At 39.8% G+C, this 22,900-nt stretch overlaps 1 protein-coding gene across 5 annotated transcripts in view; it reads right to left on the bottom strand.

Moving 5' to 3' along the window:
* LOC109911429 (KH domain-containing, RNA-binding, signal transduction-associated protein 3-like) overlaps positions 1-22,900 on the bottom strand; it is a 157,574-nt gene that overhangs the window by 89,733 nt on the left and 44,941 nt on the right. For all 5 annotated transcript variants that reach the window (XR_007262029.1, XR_007262031.1, XR_007262028.1 and 2 more), the window contains exon 3: positions 15,815-15,933. Coding sequence is in view for 1 of the 5 variants with exons in the window: in XM_048596401.1 (XP_048452358.1) it covers positions 15,815-15,933 (119 nt within the window). In the remaining 4 variants the exon portion in view is untranslated. The remainder of the gene's footprint in view (positions 1-15,814; positions 15,934-22,900) is intronic.

Here is a 22,900-nt window from a genome sequence, read left to right as displayed (position 1 = left end):
TATTTATTAGGAAAGAAAATTCTGCCATACAGTAAATGATAAGTACAGTTAGTGCACAATTCTCTTTGAAAAGAACATGAACCAACCAGAACTATTTTTTCATTTCTTCAAAGCAGTGTTAACATATTAGAATCACTGCAAATTATACCATTCTTGACTCTCAATAAACTCACCAACATGCTTGCGCTAGATTAGCTTGTGTGTCAGCGTGTGCGCATGCAAATGACTGGATTCTGCTGAATCAAAATAATTCTCATTCTGACGTCTTTTGTGTGGCAGGTTTTGAGCTTTACACGAGGTCTTGCGCCTGACAATGCACTTAGTGACAATGTTTCTCTGCATTATTCTAACATTTGAGTTGTGGTGCACCAATCAATCATCGGACAGAAAAAAAAACACTATACAATCTCAACATACTCTAATTTGGCTTCTTGTTTTCCTGCACTAGAATCCCACCCAATAAAGGCAAAGTAGGCAAGTACAGCAGCATTACTTTGTTGAACTCCATGCAATATTGAAGTTGACAAATCATTTCAACTGTCAGGGAGTGAAATGCTTGATGTTACTAACAAAACTAATACCACATAATGGCATAAGTTAAAATTTCTTAAGCTTGGGCATTAGTTACAAGGCATACATTTACTGCTCATTTGTGGATGTCCATGATGCTGGTTATGACCACTCTGCCAAGTATGTTGTGGCTCTAGCAATGACTATCATTGGGATTACTTAAAGAATTTCATGATTTTGACCTAAAAATTAGGTTAATCGTATAGGTCTGATACAATGGTCTGTGACTTACAGTAACACTCGATGATGAATGTTCCAAAAAAAAAAATTTAAAAAAAAAAAAAAAAATTCACCAATTGAGATATAGGGATCACTGACATACAATGCTCACCGATGTACACTACTCACCCCTACTCCAGATGCTTAATCTAAGCCTCTGAATTATTATGACATTGCTCCCCATGTTGTCCTTATCCCTCTCTAAACGTGAGGTTGAGGCTCTCATATTCATGCATGAGGGGAGGGGAACATTAGGGGCTATACCAGTATTTTTGGTCATCAGTAAATGCACATCAGAAGGTAGCAGCGAGCCAACACCTTGAACTGCTGCTGTCTGTTTTGAAAAGATGGTACAATCACAGTGCTGTTCAAAAGACTACTCCAGCATTTTGATCCAGCAACAGTGAAGGATTGGTAATATAGTTCCAAGTTAGGATAGTGGAGTCCCCATGAAACTGAAGACATTGTACTTTCAGGTAGTACAGGTCACAGATTCTAAAGATATTGTTTGACGACTCGCCATAAGGGAGTTTGTAGGTGTCACACACTGCTGTCACCGTGTCATAGTCTGAATAAATGTTGGATGTGATTGGATAGGCTGTAAATCAAAATGCCTGCAGTGTTGGTTTGGCTAGTACAGTTAAGTTTCTGGACAACTGTACCCCAATGCCATTGATAGTGGAAATTCAGCAGCAGTAAAGCAACTGAATGTCAAGGTCATATGGCAACAAATTATCATTGCTTTGCTTTGCATTGTGTAATGCAAATTTTACTTGCCACTTATTAGCCAAATCTAAATAAATGTCCAGCTCTTGCTGCATTTAGACATGGACTACTTCAGTATCGGAGGAGTCTCAAATGGTACTGAAAACTACAATCAGCAGCAAACATTCCCACTTCTGATCTTATGGAGAGAAAATCATTGTTGATGAAGCAATTGAAGTTGGTAGATCCTAAGACGTTACTTGAGGAACTCCTGCAACGTTTCCCTGTGGCAGAGAGGTGCCGTCAAAGGTAGGTTTGACAAATATTATGTAACTTCTTATAGATCATATATGCTGTAATTTTTTTTTTAAATAAACGTGTTCAGACATGATGTGTATCTGGAACTGGTAGGATATGAACCCATGTCTCCTGGCATAGAGGTAGCTCCTTGAGAAAGGCCAGTGACAGGAAAACCAATTAAACAAATATCGGTTTTACATTTTTTAAAAATTGATCTTTCAATGTGGATATAGCTCATATTTATTCACATAAATGAAAGAAGCATAAGATCAATAATTTGTACCAGCATTGATCTAGACTCTGGAAACAACAATGGAAAACCCAAAGCTACATGATCCTGCAAATTTCTCTTGAATAATATCGGAGGACGAGTGACAAAATCAGAATGACTGAAGGCAGCAAGGGTGCAGAATGTGCTCTGGGTGGGCGATTTCAATGTTCATCACAAAGAATGGTGTGATGCACCACAACTGACTGAAGCTGACCAAGTTCTATAGGACATAGCTGCTCTATTGGGTCTGCAACAGGTGGACAGAGAACCATGAAAAAAAACACACTTGACTTTAATTTTCCTTAACATTGATTTTGACCAACCTAGCTGTCATACATGCATCCATCCATGACAGTTGCAATAGGAGTGACTAACCAACAGTTATTGTTGAGTCAAAATTCCATTTGCATATCCACTGCCACCAAACCCCAGATCAATTCTTGTCTACAGAAAAATGCAGGAAGGTATGCCAAGAGGGACACCAGATGTACCTAAAAGCGGTGTCTCAACACAATGAGATTGTCAGCCATGCCAATTAACAGGGCTAAGCAATTCCACAGCCAACAAATTAGATTCAAGCTTTACTGTCCTGTTATATCCTGTCACAAATTGTGGTGGATAATTAAACAACTAACAGCAAGAGAATACTGCACAAAATGTTTCCATCCTTAATTATGGGGAACCCAGCACAGAAGACAAGAACTTGCATCCACCCAATTCGCAATTTTGGCTTAAGACAATCCATCATAGCCTCCTCCCAGGGTTACCAACATCACAGAAGCCAAATTTTAACAAATTTGATTCATTCCATATGATATCAAGAAATGCAGTATCCAGTGCCTCAAGCCAAAGACTACTGGCTCTGACAACATTCTGGCAATAATATTTAAGATTGGTGCCCCAAAACCAGTCACGACCCTAGTCAAGGTGCCCCAATACAGTAACACTGGCATCTACCAATAACGTGGAAAATTGTTCATGTACCTTGCTTTTAAGAGACTGCACCTTTAAGAACTCCATTTACTGTCTATAATGTGATTTACTATGTTAAGGAAACAAACCTATGGAGTTAATTAATCCTTGATGAGCAAATGATTTATTAGACAATTATTACTATGACATTCCAAACAAAGCACATCAATTTCAACCAGCCTATTATTGTTATATCAGCCTACTCTTAATTATTGGCACTGATGGAAGAAGTCATTTGCTGTCCTTTCAAGTGGCCTGGGCAAACGAATTACTACTCATTGGTACTCAGTTTGGGTTTTGTCAGGGTCACACAGCTCCTAACTCCATGACAGCCTTGGTTCTGAGGAAGGATCACCAGACCCGAAATGTAAACTCTGTTTTTCCCTTCACAAATGTTGCCAGACCTGCTGGGCTTCTCCAGCAGATTTGTTTTTGTTCCTGATTTACAGCATCCGCAGTTCTTACGGTTTTTACACTAATCACATATACTATCACATACATTCCATTGTTAGCCACTAATAGTGCCCATTAGTTGCTATTCATTCTCCTGGGCTGACCGCTATCCACTCCTTTGTCTGTCCAATGGTTCTTCTCTCTCTTTAGGGTCTATTTCCACCTATTGAGGCCACTTTGGAGGGAGCTTGATTGAAGTTTGCATCATCAGAAAAGATGTGACAGAGACGAAGAAACCAGAAGAAAAAATGGAATAGATTCATTACAGGAAGCAAGGTGTGAGGATATATAGTTAAGGTAACTCTGGCATTCAGATACTTTGTCGTGGATATTGGTGGCCAGTGTCTCCAAAAATGGGAGCAGAGATGTCAAGGAATGGAAGGGAGTCAGGATGGACCACGTGAAGGTGTCAGTGGGGTGGAAACTGGAAGCTAAATTGATAAACTTTTCCAATTCCAAACGAGAGAGGGAAGCAGCACCGACATTATCATTGATATACTGGAGAAAAAAAAAAGAGTTGTGGGTGAGGGTAAGAGACAAGCATAACTGGAGCCCACATGGGTACCTATGGCATCCCCTTTCACGTGAAGAAAATGAGAGGATTTAAAAGAGAATTTGTTCAGGACGAGGACGAGCTTGGCCACGCAGAGGAGGGTGGTAGTGGATCGGGACAGGCCTTCTTTCCAGGAAGCAGTGGAGAACCCTGTGACCATCCTAATAGTGCCTATTGGTAGCTATTCATTCTCCTAGGCTGACCGTTATGCACTCCTTTGTTTGTCCAACTGTACATCTCTCTTTACGCTCTATCTCCACCTATCGTTTACTCTGTACCGCTACCCGCCACCCCTCCTGGCAAACCTTATCTTCTGCATAAAAAACAACTTTTTCCAAGCTACTATCAGTTCTGAAGAAGTGTACCTGACACAAAAACTTCTGATTTCTCTCCATAGATGCTGCCAGACCTGCTGAGCTTTTCCAGCAATTTCTGATTTTGTTTCCGATTTCCAATGCTTGCAGTTCTTTTGGTTTTTATTTGGAATTCCCTAGTTATTTATATAAGCTACTCACCTTACGCCACACAGTATAAAATTTGCAAGCAGCAGATGAACCTCAAGTGTTAAATGACTGACAGTAGAAGATAACTGGAAACGAAAAGTGTTCCCAAGTAAGCTAGGAATGCGGTTTTAATGTTTGGTCTTTATCAATCCAATGGCACCCCAACATTTATTTGAATTTAAGATCATTAATACAAGGAGTTGCCGAAAGTAGTATCTGAAGGTATGCAGGAAATAAACTGGTGTCTGGCAATCTTTTCTTGTGATATAAATAATTTGAAACTGTTTACAACTTTCTACTACTTTCTTCAATGTCACCTCCACTCTCTACCCACTTGTTCAATTGCTTAACATGAAGTGTGTAAATTTTCTAAGAAATAGAAATTAAATTTCAAATTAAATTTACATGCCAGCTTCTCCAGAGAAATGACTCACGTCAAAAAGGACGTATTCAGCAACTGTACAAGCTATACAGCAAATGCTGATGAGCAGTGTTATCACTGATGACATGATACATTATGCATCATTGCAATCTGCACACAAGAATAAACATGCAACTTGGTTAGCATCTGTCAGCAAACGTGATTGCTACTTTGGGAAAGAGAGGAGGACACATCCAGATTTACAGTAAGATGATCAAAATGGCATGGCAGAGCACCTCCAACTACTACAACGTCATAAATTGCAATTAAATGAGCCTAGCTCAAAAGAAACTCCTTACAATTCGTCCACTTTCCTTCCATAGTCCAAAGATGTGCAGGCCAGGTGGATTAGCCATTGAAAATGCAGGGTTACGGGGACGGGTCTGGGTGGGATAGTCTCCAGAGAGACAGTGATGACTTGATGGATCGAATGACCTGCTTCCACACTGTAGGGATTCTATGATTCTATGATTTTAATTTGGATGATTGAATTTGTAAGGTTTGTGCTACTTCTGCTTTCTTCCAGTGGAAACAGAGATTCATACCCTTTCCAAATAAACTTAAGCATCAACTGAAACTTGTCCAGCTCAAGTTATGGTTAGTACATTCCATAAAACGTAGGCATATGAATTTTAGAACAATTGCCATGATTATTTCCCTGAAGAAAGAAACTGTCAACAGGATAAGAAACCAGTGAATTACGGTCTTTCTGAAAAGGTTATTCTAAACTCACTCTTCATTAGTTCCTAGCTCAACCCTTTTGGGAAGTGCTGACAAAATGAGTTTGAGCCAGGCCCATGAAAAAAGAACCCACCTAATTCAGTTTAAAAAAAAATGCCTAGGGCAAAGCTACAGCAAGAGAATATATATTGTAACTTATGGGAACTACACTCGACCTCATGCAATGTGTGTATCTCTTCGGTTTCACTTTTTTCTAGCTTCATAACATCCAGCGAGAAAATCCATACTGTCTTATGGTTTACAGCAAGTTCGGTAAGGAACTGTACAAGTTCATCTCATCAAAGCATGCTTGAAGATTTTAAGCACAACCTCTTTTCATCTTAGTAACCTGCTCCAACCACAGAACCTTGAGAGAACTCTGTATTCCACCAACTCTCGTCTCCAGTTCATCCCTCACTACAGGGAAAACTTCTGAAAATCTTTTACCTCCTGATTTACGTAAAGATGGAAAACAAGTACTTGCCTGTCTCTTCCTTCAAGGTGATCTCTGAAATTCCCTTTTATATCCAAGCTTTTAAACACGGCAGCTAATACTGAAATTTTTGGCTTGTCCAAAAGCTATGTTTCACACAGCTGAGTGTCTTTTGGACTTTTCTGCTATATCAGAAGTGCTGTAAAAATAGCTTGCATACAGGGGTGACTAATGAATAGCTCTTTGACTAGTGACCTTTGGAACATTAAACATTCAGAAAATTTAAACTAGTAAAAAAGAAGCGTACCTCAGCCCACTGTCATACACAGATCAGGAACGTAACTGGCTTTTAACAGGGGTCATCATGCATTCTTGATAGGGAAAACATAAGCCTGTCAGAATGGAAGATTCTACCAAAGTTTGTTACCCAGTTTGAAGCACAAGGTAAAAATCTTGGAACAGTTCAACAAGCAATATTCTCTCCAGCAAGGAAGAGTACGAGAATGACTGTTGTCAAATAAGCTTGCTAAATGTGGTGCAACACAGCTCAACTGGAGAACAATCCCATTTTCTCTCTAATCCTGTAGGAAAGGGGAATCCGCCTAACAACGGCTGGGCCACATAAGTTCACATGAACCAATGGATAGCTGGATGGATTCAAAATAGTCAAAGCATATGCTTCCATATGATAAGTTGCTAGAGAGTGTTGCAGTAACAACAGCAATGAATGATGGTTGGCAAGACCATTTTGTAGATAATGTCCTGAATGAGAATGAGAATGAGAATGCACCAGAAGACCGTTTTAACATGACGAAATCAGACTGCTTTACCATCTTTTATCATATTGTTTGTAGACAATGTTGGGTTACAGAGGCTTCTTGGTTGTCACAACACTTCACACAATGAGGCCACTGCAGTTCCAACTACAAAACCTCAAACTGTCTGCAAAAGCATTAAAAAGCAAAATTTAAACCATCTCATACACGATGACTAGGGCAGATATTAGGTAACCAAAAGCATGGTCAAAAGTAGATTTTAAGAAGCTTCTTAACAACAACTTGCACAACATTTCAACATTGCAAGCCAATTAACTGCAGCATTTTAAAATATGACAGCAGGACACAGGAAGTAGTATTAGGTCAGATGATAGAGAATATACAGCAAATTCCAGTATTAGCTATAAATCTGGAGATGGAAGCGAAGGGAACTTAGCAAAATCACAAATCACAAGGCAAGTGGTATTAAGCAAACAGATAGACAGCGAAAGACAGCCAAGTCTCTGGGTCCAGGTGGACTTCATCCCAAGTTATTAACAGATGTTGCTAATGAGGTAGGTGATGGGCTGATGTCAATTTTCAAAAAAAATCCTTAGGTACAGAGAAGCTTTTGTTGGACTGGAAAGCAGCAAACATAATCCATCTACTCAAGACAACAGGGAGGCACCAAACAGGAAACTATAGGCCAATTTTGTTTGACATGTCATGGATGGAAAAAAGAAATGTTAGAATCATTAGGGATTACAGCTGCACACACACAAAATCTCAAGATAAATGGGAAGATTCAGTGTGGTTTCAAAGGGAGCATCATATTTAGCTAATTTAAGTTCTGCAAAGGAGTAAAATATATTCTGGATTAAGGGGAAAACTTATAGATGTACTGTACTTGGATTTAGAAGGCATTTGATAAAGACCCAACCAAAGGTTATTGTTGAAAATAAAGCCTCATGGTGTAGGTGGTAACATATCAGCACGAACATAAGATTAACTGGCTAGCTGGCAGACTGAAAAAAATGTATAAATGTGTCTTTGCCTGATTGGTACATGACAAGTAGAGTTCCACAGGATTCTGTGCTGTGGCCTCAACCTTTTACAATTTATAGCAATGATTTAGATGACGGTATGAAGGTATGCTACACAGTTTTGCATGTAACATAGGTAGGAAAAAGTATATTGTGAAGAAGATACAAAAATTGCAGACTGATACGGGCAGATTGAGTGACTGGCAGAAGTATATTAAAGAACACATGGTGTTCACTTTGCCAGGAAAAATTTTTAAGTACAGCATTACTTAAATGAAGATTAATTGCATAATTCTAAGGTGGCCTAGTCCGTATGTAGGTAAAGCACAATTCAAAATGTCAATAGGATGTTGTCCTTGATTACAAGAGGAATTGAACGTAAAAGTAAAAGGTTGATTTGGTGATACCAAAACTGCACACAGGAGTTGAGATGTGGTATCTTTATTAAAGCAAGGATGTAAATGCATTGGAGGCAGTTTAGAGGTGGTTTACTAGCCTGTTAGTTAGAAAGGGAAGGTGGAGAGGTATTGGGAGGAAATTCTGGAGCTTGGGACCAGGGCAACAGAATGCACAGCCACCAATGGTGAAGCAACTGAAAATCAGAGGCACACAAGAGTACAAAATTTGAGGAGTGCAACTATCCAAGGGCTTTGGAGGTGCAAATTAGAGATGAGGGATAAAGTCACTGAGGGATTTAAAATAAGAAACAACTTTTAAGTGTTAAAATGTAAATTGCTTATTAATCAGAAGCAAGTGGTTTAGCAAACACATAGGTTATTGATCAAGTGCACTTGATGCAAGACTCAAGCAGAAGTGTTTTGGAAGACTCCAGCTTACAGGACAGAGTATGGAAGCTCAGTTAGCCTGGTGCTCAAACAAACAGTCAGGTCCATAAGTAACAAAGGCATGGATGAAGGTTTTCAGGAATGGACTGTGTGAAACAGGGCCAGAGTTAAGTGACGCAACAGAGATGAAAACAGCTGGTCTTCGTGACAGTTTGGACGTGGTCAGAAGCTCACCCTAGGGTCAAGTAGGACACAGATCAGTTCAGCATCACATAGCTGCCACACACAGTGATGGAGCTACTGCCAGCAGAGAGAGCTTATGCTGATCACCAAGATATTAGCTTGTCTTTTCAATTTTCATTCCAGAAAATTTCTGCTCATCTAATCGTGAATGTCAAACAAGCAGTCTGGTAATTCCAACACACAGGCTCAAAATAGGCGATAGGAGGTAGAGCTGGGCACCCATGAGGATGTGAAAATAACTGTGCTTTTGGATGTCCATGAAGACAGCACAAAATTAGGTGAAACAATAATGGATCCTAGGGATGAGGGGGCAATATCACAGGAAGTGTTACAGTATCAGTAAGATGAGCATTGCAGATGATTATCTGGCTACGATTAGATTGCAGGAAGATGTTGACAAAGCGAATGCTGGAATTCAAATTCAATTAAAAACTCTGGAATTGAAAGCTAGTCTCAATGTGGTGACTATGACACTATAATTGACCATTAAAAAAGCAACCATTTAATTTATTAACATCTTTTAGGGAAGAGAAGGCTAACATGTTACTCCAGATCCACAGTAGTGTAGTCAACTCGCAAGTGCCCTCTAAAATGTATATGGCAAGCCAAGAGCCGTTAGTATTGGGCAACAATGCTGGTCTTGCCAATGGTGCCTACGTTGCATGAAAAAGTTTTTTTTTTAAAAATGGTCTCAGTCAAGTGCAGCCTAACCTTGCTGGCAATTAAACAAGGCACTGCAAAAGGGTGAGTAATCAACAGTGTTCAAGTTTGGATACAGATCAATAAGCGGCACTTTAAAACCATGAATAATGCATGAAGAGAATCATCAGCATGCAGATGAAGGAAAAATAGGACAAGTAATACAGAGACATGTATGCATAAGAAAAATGAGCTAAGAAAGGAAAAGAATGAGAGTGCTAAACAAAATGTTCAGAATACTGTCCTCTTTGAAGCAAAGAAGATTGAGACGAGGCTAAAAAAAAAGGTGTTTAAGAGAGATGACATGTTTAAAGAAAATCTGCTTTCACTACCTGATAACATTGGCAAAACAGAGTCTTCAGATTTTGGGCAAGAAATACAGCTCATGTACAGCACATTTTTCGAACTCTCAGCTGGTGATTTAACTTGTATTGCCTTTCCTCATTCCCTCTTCCAAAAATGTATCAATTTACACTTCTCTGGATTAAACTTCATCTGTCACTGTTTGCCCATGCCTTTGTCAAGTCTGATATTATCTACAGTGCTTTGTTTGAAAACTTTGAAAAATATGGCCTATATACCCAAGTTCATGTTACTAACATGTATCAAAAATAGAAGTGCCTCAAACTCAACCTCTGGGATCATTACAGCCTGAAAAAATAACTGTTCGCCACCAGTCTCTGCTTTCTATCTCAAACAAATTCATTTCTGCACTTTCACTTGACTTTAATGCCATGGGCATTTGTTTTGCTAATAAGTCAATTAATATGGCATTATTTGAAGGTGCTTTACATATTATCCATATTACCCAAATCAATTCTATTACTTCAAATAATTCTGAGTTACTCAAACTTAAATTGCTTTTAACAATCCATGCAGACGTTCATTTAGTTATTCATACTTTTGCAAATGACAATTAAATTTCTTTTGGATTGTTGCATCTAAAAGTTTTCTGTATAACTGACTTATATGTAATTGTAATATTTATCCTTTTTGATGAAAAAAAATTGCATTCTAACCTTCTGGGACCACACTCCCATCCAAAAAGGATTGGACATTTGTGGCAGTCAGTTTCCACTTTTACTTACATCAGTCTTTTCTAACTCCAGTAAATTGTTTGCATTAAGGCAGCAACATTAAGCAAAACAAGTAGGAATGTGGAACACAGCTCCTCAAACGTGTTATCATTCAACAGATAACAAGTAATCTGTACTTCAAACACTGTGAAGCCTTTGCTTCGTAGCCAAATCAGTCCAAACAAAAAATAAAATTTCTAACCTTGAATATCTCAATAGTTGCTGAATCCAGAGCCATATCAGAATCAGTGTTCCAAATTTTAACTCTCTTTTTCCGAAGCGCAACAATTTTAGCTCACACCTAAAATGCATGACTAATTTTAAAGTTATGCTCTCTTGTTCTGGATTCTGCTCCAGAAGATATATCTATCCTACTGAATTTCTTTATCAATTATGTACTCTTAAATCTTCAATACTCAAGGCCACACAAAACCATGCTTATGAAAGTTGTATTTTAAGCCCTGGTACTACGGATTCGGAGTTTGAATTCTGCCAGGGCCACTCAGCTCCTGACTTTATTATAGCCTGAGAGAGCGGGCACAAGGGAGCTAGAGCGCGAGCGAGCAAGAGACCGAGAAAGCGCGAGCAAGAGAGTGCAAGAGAAAAAGAGGGACAGCACGAGAGGGAGAGCACAAGTGAGAGACATGAGAGAGCGAAAGCAAGAATGCCAAAAAAGGTGGTCACTCTCTGCCATTCTGCTGGAATTTAACTTGCCCTCCTCTCCCCTGTTGCTGCCAGCATTACATCCAGGTCGACATCAACGAAACAAGTTGCAGCCCTGCTCTAGGTGGTCTCCAGCAACACAGGTCATCTTTCTGATACAGTGAAAGATTTTAATACAGACTCTATCTTCCCTCAGGACAATAAGCACCTTCAGTGACGGCTGGGAGGAGATTATGAATGAGATCCTCATTTCATTTCCCCAGCTTCCATTCTCATCTCCACTCCAATTAAAGGCTTATCCATGTCAAAATATGAACTTCACATCCCCCACCTTGTATCCAAAGCCTGTTTCCCACCACTTTGATAAAAATCAGCCCACAAACATTAAATCAAAGTTACAAAATCAACAACAGATTTGACAACTTGCTGCACATGGTGTATCTAGTCATATCATTGCATTCTAGCTAGTCTGGGCTGCTTATTTCTTTCATTCAACATCAACTAACAGTCCAGCAGGCAAGATGATCAGGAATGAGCCCCGAATATCAAATCCAAAAGTACCTAAAACAGCAAGTTAGGTGGATGCTCTGATGAACCAAACCATCTAGAATATCGCATTTTGAATGTTCCTGTGGAACAGAATTAACTCTGAATTTTGACTTTAAAAGTACATATTGCCAAAACTGAATGGCTTGATGACAGCTAACAATGTTTTGATTCCAATACAGCATTTGGTCTTTTCAACTACACGTTCAAGCAACCATTGACAAAATTTCTTGAAATAAGTTTTCATACAACTGTATCTAATTTTTCAGTTCCAACTAGTGACTAAATCAAAATTGTACTTTTCAATCTGCAGATAAAATATAGGCACAGAAATTTACAATTTTGAATTACCACATAACATGAATCTAAAACAGTAACCATGGCAAATGTTCTCGAAGCTTTTAAATTCTAGAGCAAACATGAATCAGCCAGTATTATTTGGTGAGGGCATGATCCCAGTCAAGATCATTTCAGATGCAGTTTGTTCCTAATTAAGGCTAGTCACAACCAACAGCATTAACAGTGTTATGAAAATACAGCCCTTAAACATAAACCTTTGGAAAAACCTAGAAGATTTTGAACCATTTGCATTTTCACTGCATTTCATGGGAACAAAGTCAACAGTTTAATGTGCATTGTGATTTTCAGTCAACAGCAAGTAAACCAAAGTGACTCTAGAGAAAGAGCCAAACAGCTTTCAAGCAGATAAGAAACAGGGTTTATTGCCTTGATTACTGAGAAACCTAGCCTTGAAAATATTAGCGGCTCCTCTTGACTTGCAACAGTTTCTGGTTTTTGAATCTGTTTTTGCAGACCCATGAGCCCATGTAAAGAAGACACTCTTAAGGCTGCAGATTTCTCTCTTGAAATCCCAGGCACCTAAAATGTGTTTGTAAATATCAGTATATTTGTCTACCTTGTAAAACCTGAAAGGGTGGACTAAAGTTCAAGATTTTGGGGATTGAACGAAGTTAATGGCAACCAGAACTGGATGTCTAACATCAATCTGCACCTGTCAACAATTCGGCTTTGTCAGCAGGAAATCTGTAAGGCGTGAGAAGTCATTATATTTTATCTTTTGTTTCCAAATCCTGGGCTCACAGGAGGTTGTTTCTTTGACTTTTTGTCTTGAAACCATCAACTCGGAAGAGACTGGTCTTTTGGTCTTCTGTGCATTTATGTTGGCATGTGTGTGAGAGATTAAGGGAATACAGTTTTAATTCTGGATGATAGAGGAGACGTTAAACAGTATTTGCCACTTGCTTTAACAATAAGTTTTGATCATAATGAATGGATTATTCAGAGTTCATTGAAGAAGTCTGCTGGACATTCACTTTGGATAGTAATACAAGAGAGAGTAATAAAAAGAAAGTTTCTCTACGGTAACTGAGCCAACATTTCTATGAAATGGTGCGACTGGTGAATTTGAGGCACTTGATTATCAGCACATTCTTCAGATTGAAGACATAACAATTGTGGTATTAATTTCTCATTTGATACAGCGTTTTTAAAAAAGAAGTTCCAGTAGTGGTGACCCAGTATTAAACTGCTTTGATCTATCTTCCCTGTTCAAATATTAGAGAGAAGCAAGAAAACAACCTATGAAATCAGTGAAATAATTCTGAGACAAAAATTATTTATCTTATAAATTATAATATTTTTCTAGCATTACAGAATTGTTTCTGTGCACTCCCGTGGAAGAACTCCTAATAGATTCTTCCCTTCCCAAACCAGGACTACACTGACTAAGAATGTAATATCCCTTAACTACTGCACTAACTACTGTTCACACTAGGAATTGGCTTCTGTACTGTATTTGGATTTCCAGAAGAGATTTGTTAAGGTTACATATCAACAAGGTCAATAATGAAAATAAAAGCCTTGGTATAGAGGGTAACATATTAGAATAGATGGGAGATTGCCTAGCTAACAAGAAACAACAGTAAATGTAAATGGATTTTTTTCTGGTTGGCAAGATGTAATGAAGACTGTACCACAGGGATTGGTGCTACAGCCTCAACCTTTTAATATTTATATAAAGACTTGCATGAATGGATCAATGGTACGGTTGCTATTTTTGCTGATGACAAAGATAGGTAGGAAAATAAGTTGTGCAGAAGACATAAATATACCACAGAGGGATCAGAGGTAAGTGACTGGGCAAGTAACTGGAAAAATGGAACTTAAAGTTGAATAGGTGAAATTGTCCATTTTGCAAGGAAGAACAAAAAGGGAACCTTATGTAAATGGTGAGAAATTGTAGAGTTCAGAGACGCAGAAGTTGGGGAAAAAAGTACTAGGGAAACTAATAGAGTTAAAGACAGAGTGTCTCAGGACCTGATAAGTTGAGTTGTCTCCCAGGATACTAAAAGGTAGTAGTAATCGACAAAGAATCTTTACATTCTGGAAAGTTCCAGAGGATTGGATGCCTGTCAATGTGGCACTCTTATTCAAGAAAGGGCAGAATAAAAACAGGTAAACACAGGTCAATTAGCATAAATATTTATCCAATGACAGATGTTAAGTCAACTATATAGGATGCAATAGCAGTACATGATATAATCAAGCAGAGTCAGGATGGCTTCATGAAAGGGATATCATGCCTGATAAAATTTATTTGAATTATTTGAGGTAACAGGCAGGTAGATAAATGGGAACAGTATTTGGATTTCCAGAAGGTATTTAATAGGGTACGGTACATGAGACTACTTAATGATAGAGCCCATGCTGTTGGGTGTTGTACTAACATGGACAGAGGATGGAGATAAAAGGAGACTTATCAGGGTAGCAAACTGTAACTAATGGAATGTCACAAAGATCAGACTGGGGACACAATTACTTACAATATATATTAATGACTTAGATGAGAAAAATGAACGGACTATCACCAAATTCACAGATAACAAAAGAAAAGCTGGAAACGCAAATAGTGAGAATGACACAGAGCCTACAGCCAGATACAGACAGATCAAGGGAACGGGCAAAAAAAATGGCAGAAGGAATATGATGTGGCAAAATACAAGGTCACTTCGACAGCAAGAGCAGTAGAGCTGAATATGGTTTAAGTGGGTAAAGGCTGCAGAGAGCTGAAGCACAGAGGGATTTGGCTGTTCCTCATACATGACTCACAAAACATTAGCTTACAAAATCAGCACAAAATAGGGAAGGTAAACAGAATGTCAGCCTTTATTTCAAAAGGCAATGGACTATAAAGATAGGAAAGTCTTGTTAAAACTGTAAAGGCACTGAGAAGCCTTTTAGAATAGTGACCAGTTTGGGTTCCCTTCGTAAAGAAGGGATATATTGACAATGGTAGCAGTCCAGGCAAGGTCCAATAGATTAATACCTATAACGGATGCATTGTCTTACGAGGAATAGGTGGACAGTCTAGGCCTGAACCTGTCCAAGTTTGGACGAGCAACAGGTGACTAGATTGGAACATAGTAAGCCATGAGGGGTTTTGTCAAAAATAGATGTGAGAAGGGACAGTACTTGTGGAAGAATCTAGAACTAGGGCCCACTAGTTCAAAATAAATGCTCATCCATTTAAGACACAGATAATGCATAAGAATTTGGAACACCCTTCTTCAAAAATGGTGGAAACAGAAATGTTTGAATATTTTTAAAAAGGTAAGGTAGAAAAATTATTGACAAGCAATGGGATGGACAGATCTGAGGATAGATGGGAAATGTGCCATATTCAGATCAGCGGTGGTTTTACTGAATGGCAAAATAGGACCAAGGGACTGAAAGGTCTCCATCTGGTCTTAAATTTTTATGCTCTTACGAATTAATCCCTTATGATTTTCATAGCTCATCACCTCTAAACCCACTGATGTTCAGAAAATACGCCTGGCTCATGAATGTACTTAAAAGTTCCTTACCTTAGGGAATTGCTTTACAGGAATTAATACTTTTTGAGCCAACTTCATGTTTTTGTTACTGACCACATCCACAAACTTCTCTTCATCGCTTCCCTCCCCTGCTTCTATTTTGGTTATTTCTGCAAAGGAAAAAATCAAACATTTATGATCACTGTAGGCATGTGCTCAAACTTTTAACTGACACCAAAGCTGGTCAACTTCCACAATACACACCAGCAATTACAAAGAAAACGTAAACAAAATATTTGAATAAACTTAGGAGGTTTGGACTGTTCAGAAATGCTTTGACACACCTGGCATTCAAACCAGGCCTTTTGGCTTAGAGGCAGGGATATTACCACAAAACCATTGACAATGCAATACTGTTTCCTTCAAACATGAACTCAAACTGACTGCATTAATCCATCCTCTGTTGATTTGTTGGAAATCTTCAATATGAAATCAAACAGTATAACATTAATTCAGCTTCTAGCAGTTAGCATGTACCCCGATGGGCAAACTGGTTCCAAAGTTCAATAAGAATGTCCAGGATGACAAGGGAGAAGGCAGGTAGTGGCACAAAGTAAATTGTAACAAAGAACTGGATGCTAAGAGGTGACGGCTAGATTCTCATGTTGGAGATGGTCGTGGCTTGGCACCAGTGCTGAATACATGTTACTGGTCAGTTATCAGATCTGCATGAATACTGTCCAGGTGTTTGGACGTGAACTATTTAATTACCTGAGTATTCACAAACCAAAGTGACCACATGCAATCATCAGCAAACATCCCCACTTCTGACACTTCATGAAGGGAAGGGTAATTAATGAAGCACTTGAATATGTTTGGGCTTAGGATTCTACATTGAGGAACTCTAGCAAATTTCCTGGAAATGTTAGTAGTGTTACAACTCACTGGAGTAACATGTGTTAAGACTATTCCCAGAGCTGTACCAAAAGTTAAAGATTTTTTTCTTTTTTAAAGAAAAGTATGCACAATACCCCAATTTATCTGACTTTCAGCCCAAACTTGGTGAATGCACAGATCAGGTTTCTGTACCAAATGCTGGTACTTGTATATGTACTGTTCCATTTAACATGTAGGGCATTTCAATGCAATTGAATAGATATTAGTAAAAATACATTAATTGTGTGCAGTGTGTTATGTATTTGATTTGGGGAAAACAGGCGAGAATGCTATTTGTAATTTTCAGTACGATTGGTTAACCTATGAAATTAGTCAACCTTCTACTTTGTACACTGAAGTGTTGAGCAGCTAGTAACTATGGAGCTGTAGTAGTACCTTTCATAACTTAATTACTACTTGCAATTTACTATATGACTAAATAGACTAAATTTATATGATTAAAATTATATGACTAAATTTACTAAATAGACCATTCAGTCCATGGAATCTTTTCCGCCATTCAATTAAATCATGGATAGTTTGATAATCCTCAACTCCATTTTCTTGTCTTTTCACTATAATCCTTGTTCCCCTACTGATTAAAAATCTCTATCTAATCCTTAAATGTAATAAAATGGCCCATCCTCAACAGGCCTCTCTAATAAAGAATTCCACAGATTTACCAATCTCCGAGAGGAAATTCCTCCTCAGCTTTGTCTTAAATGTGACCTCTTATTCTGAGATTAGACCCTCTGCTCCTAATCTCTCCCACAAAGAGAAGCAATCTTTCAACATCTACCCCGTCAAGTCGTAGAAAGAACTTGAAGGCAGGCCATGCAGCGATTTAAATAGGATAGCTTTTGTTTTTAGAAAAGCAAACAAACAACTAGGGGTTCAAAATCAGAGTTGTCACTGTGCAAGAGGAAGACATTTGCCCATCATTTATGTAGTCTCTTCAAATAAGCATTGTGGCTTAGTACCATTCTGCTGCATTTTTCCCCACCCCCTTGTACGTGGATGATTTATTTGACTAGAAACAATGCCTTCATGATTGCCTTAAAGAACTCACCACCACAATTTCAAGCTTTCAAACCCCAAATACTTGCTGTGTTTAAAAGATCGGCACTAGAAAAAAAGCTCCCCCTCCCAGCAACTGTTCCAGCTGGTGCTGGTGCCACTTTCCCCAGAACTGGTCCTATTATCCCAGGAATCCGAATCAATTTCTCCTACACCACTTCTCTAGCCACATAGCCATCTGGCATGACTTATTATCTCTACTTTCATATCCTGAGATTGAATTTAAAGAAGTAGGGCTGCCCAAGTAATGTCCCAACGCTCTATATTCTACCTGAAGGTTCGCATTTTTCTTAAACTTGTGTGGTTGATACTGATAGGTATCATGACTGCTAGCTTTTCACTCCCCATTTCAGAATACCCTGTAGCCACTTTGGGGAGATAAGATACCATCCTACAGACTCTTCTGCAGCTGCAGAAACCCCTGTCTGTTTGATTTCCTTACAATTCAATTCCCTATCACTATACCTTTGCCATTCTTCTCACTTCCCTCGCATGCACCAGAGCAACCCATGGTGCCACGGACTTTGTTTTAGTTGCTATCCTCTCAAAGTCATCCTCACCAGCTTCCAAAGCCATATGTTTATTAGAGAGTGGGGCAGCCATGTTACCTGCAGTGTGAACGTCCTAGTGAACATGCTATCCACGTCACAGATGTTCCTATGCAAGTCTCCCGCTGCTCCAGCTGCAAAATGCAATTAGCCAATAGGTGCAGCTGAACATACTTCCTGCACTCACATGGTTTCTAGGAACACAAAATGTCCAAGACTCCCTACGTAGCACAGCAGAATGTCACAGGTCTTAGCTCTGCCAACATGGCTTCCCTTTAGATTAAGCTGGTTAGCTACTCGCTTCAAAAGAATATTAATTACACTACGAATCTTATCTCACTTCAAACAGATCTGTCACAATGCAAAGTTCTTGCCTCAAGTCTCTAGAAATGTCAAGTCTTAACTTCATTTCCCTTACATTACTTTCATGGGCAACAAATACCGGACTTGACAACTACTTTCATTAGCTTATATTGGCATTAACTTTCAATTAGATCTAAATTCAGCTACTTTTCTAATTTACAGCAATTTGTAGATAATGTCTAGCAGCAGTTTTTTAACCAACCAATAAACTTGTTATTTTCCTATGATATCACCCTTTTTATTTTCACTTTGTTTCAAAGTGTGGCATGAGTTACATCCTTGCAGTCCCAATGCCTCTCCATGCCAAGACGAGTGGAGTGGCTACCCTGACTGAAAGCCTCCCAATCAGAATTGCTCCCATGCAAGTCCTGCTGCCTCTCTGACTTCCCAAGATATAGTTTCACGCCAAACAGCTTTTTTCTTGCACTTGTGATACCATGCTGCTGTTAGATTCAATGCAAGTATGCTTCTCAATCTGTATAAAAACCAAAAGAACTGCGGATGCTGTATATCAGGAACAAAAACAAAGCTGATAGAAAAGCTCAGCAGATCTGGCAGCCGGTTACAGGGGAAGGTGCCGTAGGGCTGTGGGGAGGTGTTGGGGATTAAGGAAGTGTGGACCAGGGTGTCCCGGAGGGAACAGTCCCTGCGGAAGGCGGACAAGGGAGGGGAGGGGGAATGCGTCTGGTGGTGGTATCCCGCTGGAGGTGGCGGAAATGGCATCTGATGACCTTCTGGATGTGGATGCTGGTGGGATGGTAGGTGAGGATAAGGGGAACCCTATCGCTGTTGTGGGAGGGAACAGAAGGGGTGAGGGCGGAAGTGCGGGCCTGGTTGAGGGCCCTGTCGACAATGGAGCTGAGGAATCCTCGGTTGCAGAAGAAGGTGGACATTTTGGAGGCTCCCTTGCCGCAGGTGGCCAAATCTGAACATATGCGACGGAGGCAGAGGAACTGAGAGAATGGGATGGAGTCTTTCCAGGAAGTGGGGTGTGAGGATGTACAATCCAGACCTGAACTACAGTATAATGAACTGAAGTATAGTGCAACATCTGCCCATTTACCTCCTCCCTCCCCACTATCCAAGGGCCCAAACATACCTTCTAGGTGAAGCAACACTTCACCTGCACTTCCCAGAATCTAGTCGACTGCATTCGCTGCTCACAATGTGGTCTCCTCTACACTGGGGAAACGAAGCATAGACTCGGCAACCGCTTCGCAGAACATCTACGTTCTGCTCACAAAAAAGACCCTGAACTACCTGTTGCCTGCCACTTCAATGCACCACCCTGCTCTCTGGCCAACATCTGTCTCTGGCTTGCTGCAGTGTTCCAGTGAAGCCCAACGTAAGCTGGAGGAACAACACCTCATTTTCCACTTGGGGACCCTGCAGCCCTCCAGACTCAATATTGAGTTCAATAATTTTAGGGCCTAAACTCTCCCATGTCCCAGCCCCTCACCCCACACCCCACACACCAGGTCTTGTTACCACATAGCCTGCCACTACACACCCCCCTGTTGCTAGTCACTAACAGTCCCCATTAACAACTATTCACCCTCCCAGCCTGATCGTTAGCAACTCCTTTGTCTGTCCAACTGTCTTTCTCTCTCTTTGGGCTCTATCCTATCTTTTACTCCCTACCTGACCCACCTCCCTATTTTCTGCATATAAACTGACGTTTTCCCAGCCACCATCAGTTCTGAGGAAGGGTCACCGGACCCAAAACGTTAACTCTGTTTTCTCTTTCACAGATGTTGCCAGACCTGCTGAGCTTTTCCAGCAACTTTGTTTTTGTGCCGCTCAATCTATACCCTATTTACCTCTCACTGTATAGTGTGTTTCTGGCAGTAAACCTTAACTAAAGCACCTCTCCCCACCCCAAAATTTCCAATTTCCATGGAGGCAAGAGCCATGGTTAAGGTGTTATTTGGAAGAGCCAGCATGGTTGAGTTGAAGGAAAACCACATCTAACTAACTTGATTGAGCTTTTTTTTTTATTAAAAGTAACAGAGAGGGGTTGAGAAAGTGTTCATGTAATTCTAAAATACATTTGATAGTGTCAGACTTCAGTGGTAGACCACAGATTAAAAAGGGGACAATAGCAACATAGATACAAAATTGGCTGAGTGACAGGTAATAGAGTAGTAAGTCATCAGATATTTTGAGTTGGAGGAAAGTTTGTAATGAAATTCCGCAGGGGTTCATAGTGTGACCTTTATTTTTTTCTGAGACAAATTAACAATCTAGATCTGAGTACGCTGGGGTCAATTTCAAAATATGCAGATGACAAAATCTGGGAGAACTATAAAGTTGTAAGGAGAACAGCACAGACCTTCAGGAAGACATTGACGCGTTGATGTTTGTAAACTTGACAGCTAATGCTCATTGAAAACAAGTGTGTGGTGAGGGTCTAAGCCCGAAACGTCAGCTTTCCTGCTCCTCTGATGCTGCTTGGCCTAGTTCATCCAGCTCTACACCTTGTTATCTCTGTGTGGTGATGCACTTTGGTACAAAGAACATGGAGACAGTAGAGCACTGTACTCCTTTTCACCACCACAGCCCTATCCAAGAGCCTGTCAATGAATCAACAAGCTAATTTGTCTTTGAGCCATTTACTTGGTGATAACAGGGTAAGACCTATGTGAAGGATTGTTCCTGGCTAGCTATAACTTGCCAACAGTGTGATTATTACAAAGTCCTAGTTGCAGCAAGTGCTTCCACCGCTCCTGCCACATGATTTCATGAGCTGGATGAAGAGGTTTGTTGTAAAATTTTCAGCTGAAGAGTAGAATGTTAAGTGAGAAAAGTCAACATGCACCATGGTAGACAGGTCACGCTGAATCTTACTCGTAAAAACTTAGTGAAAACGGAGAAAATTCAACTATATATCCTGAAATAACTGTTTCATCTTCTTTAGCCCACTTCCTCAACTCTGTTGACTAATCAGTTGCAGTGACAAGCATATAGATCGAACAATAAATCTGCAAATGTAGCACATACTTTGGTATTCAGATATATTTGTTGGTGGTGTCTACTGAAAAGAAAGTGAAACCTCAGCCCCTTGCCCCATTTTATATCTATAGATATATTTTAGCAATGCGTGACAACGACAGCAACACTCATCTTAGGAAAATAATTGAAAAATGAAGCTATACACAAATGTTGAATTAAAATTTATGCAAAAAGACGACTGCTGGAAGGAAGAAGGCAAAATTGGATGAATAAAAAAGGTGAATTAAACAATAAAACAACAAGTCCAAAGTGTGACTGAGCTTTTACCAGACACATTTCAATTAAATGGTTAAAAGTGCTATGCAATTAAAATAAAACATGGCAACAATTCAACAATCTTGACAGTAATCAAGACCCTTCTTTTTGCTGCTTCAACATGCCACTCCATTTAGAAAATGTGCAGAGAATGAAAAAGTTAATTTATTCACTTCTTCTAGTTGGCTCACTGTACTACATTTTCTTAAAATAAAAATTTCGATTAAAATCACCTTGCATTACATTTTGGTTCCACTGAAGTCCTTCTGTCCAATTTAAAACTTACTTTACCAAATTGAAGACAGGTTGTAAATGATGACAAAACAGGCCAAATGTGATTATGAAGGGATTGCACAAAATAATGTTCCATAACACTAAGCAGGTCAAAATTTTTAAAATGCATTTTGTGCAATGTGGGCATTGCTGGCCGGCCAGCATTTCTTGCCCATCCCTAGTTGCCCATGAGAAGGTGGTGGTGAGCTGCCTTTTTGAACCACTGCAGTTGACCTGCTTTGAATTGATTCACAATGCCATCCGGGAGGGAATTCCAGGATTTTGACCAAGTGACAAAGGAACAGTGATAGACTTCCAAGTCAGGTTAGTGAGTGGCTTGGAGGGGAACTTGAAGGTGCTGGTGTTGCCATTTACCTGCTGCCCTTGCCCTTCTAGATGGAAGTGGTTGTGGGTTTGGAAGGCGCTGTCGGAGGATCTTTGGTGAATTTCTGCAATGCATCTTGTAGATGGTACACTGCTACTACAGCGAGGAATAGATGCAGTGCCAATCAAGTGAGCTGCTTTGTCCTGGATGGCGTCAAGCTTCTTGAGTGTTGTTGAGGCTGTACTCATCCAGTAAAGTGGGGAGTATTCCATCACACTCCTGACTTGTGCGTTGTAGAGGGTGAACAGGCTTTTTGGGGCAGCTGGGGGGGGGGGGGGGGGGGGGGGG

The sequence above is a fragment of the Rhincodon typus genome, chromosome 4 (genome assembly GCF_021869965.1).
Source record: "Rhincodon typus isolate 14 chromosome 4, sRhiTyp1.1, whole genome shotgun sequence".
Lineage (NCBI taxonomy): Eukaryota > Metazoa > Chordata > Chondrichthyes > Orectolobiformes > Rhincodontidae > Rhincodon > Rhincodon typus.
Note: the sequence above shows the minus strand (reverse complement) of the source record. Positions and strands in the feature narration are given on the sequence as shown.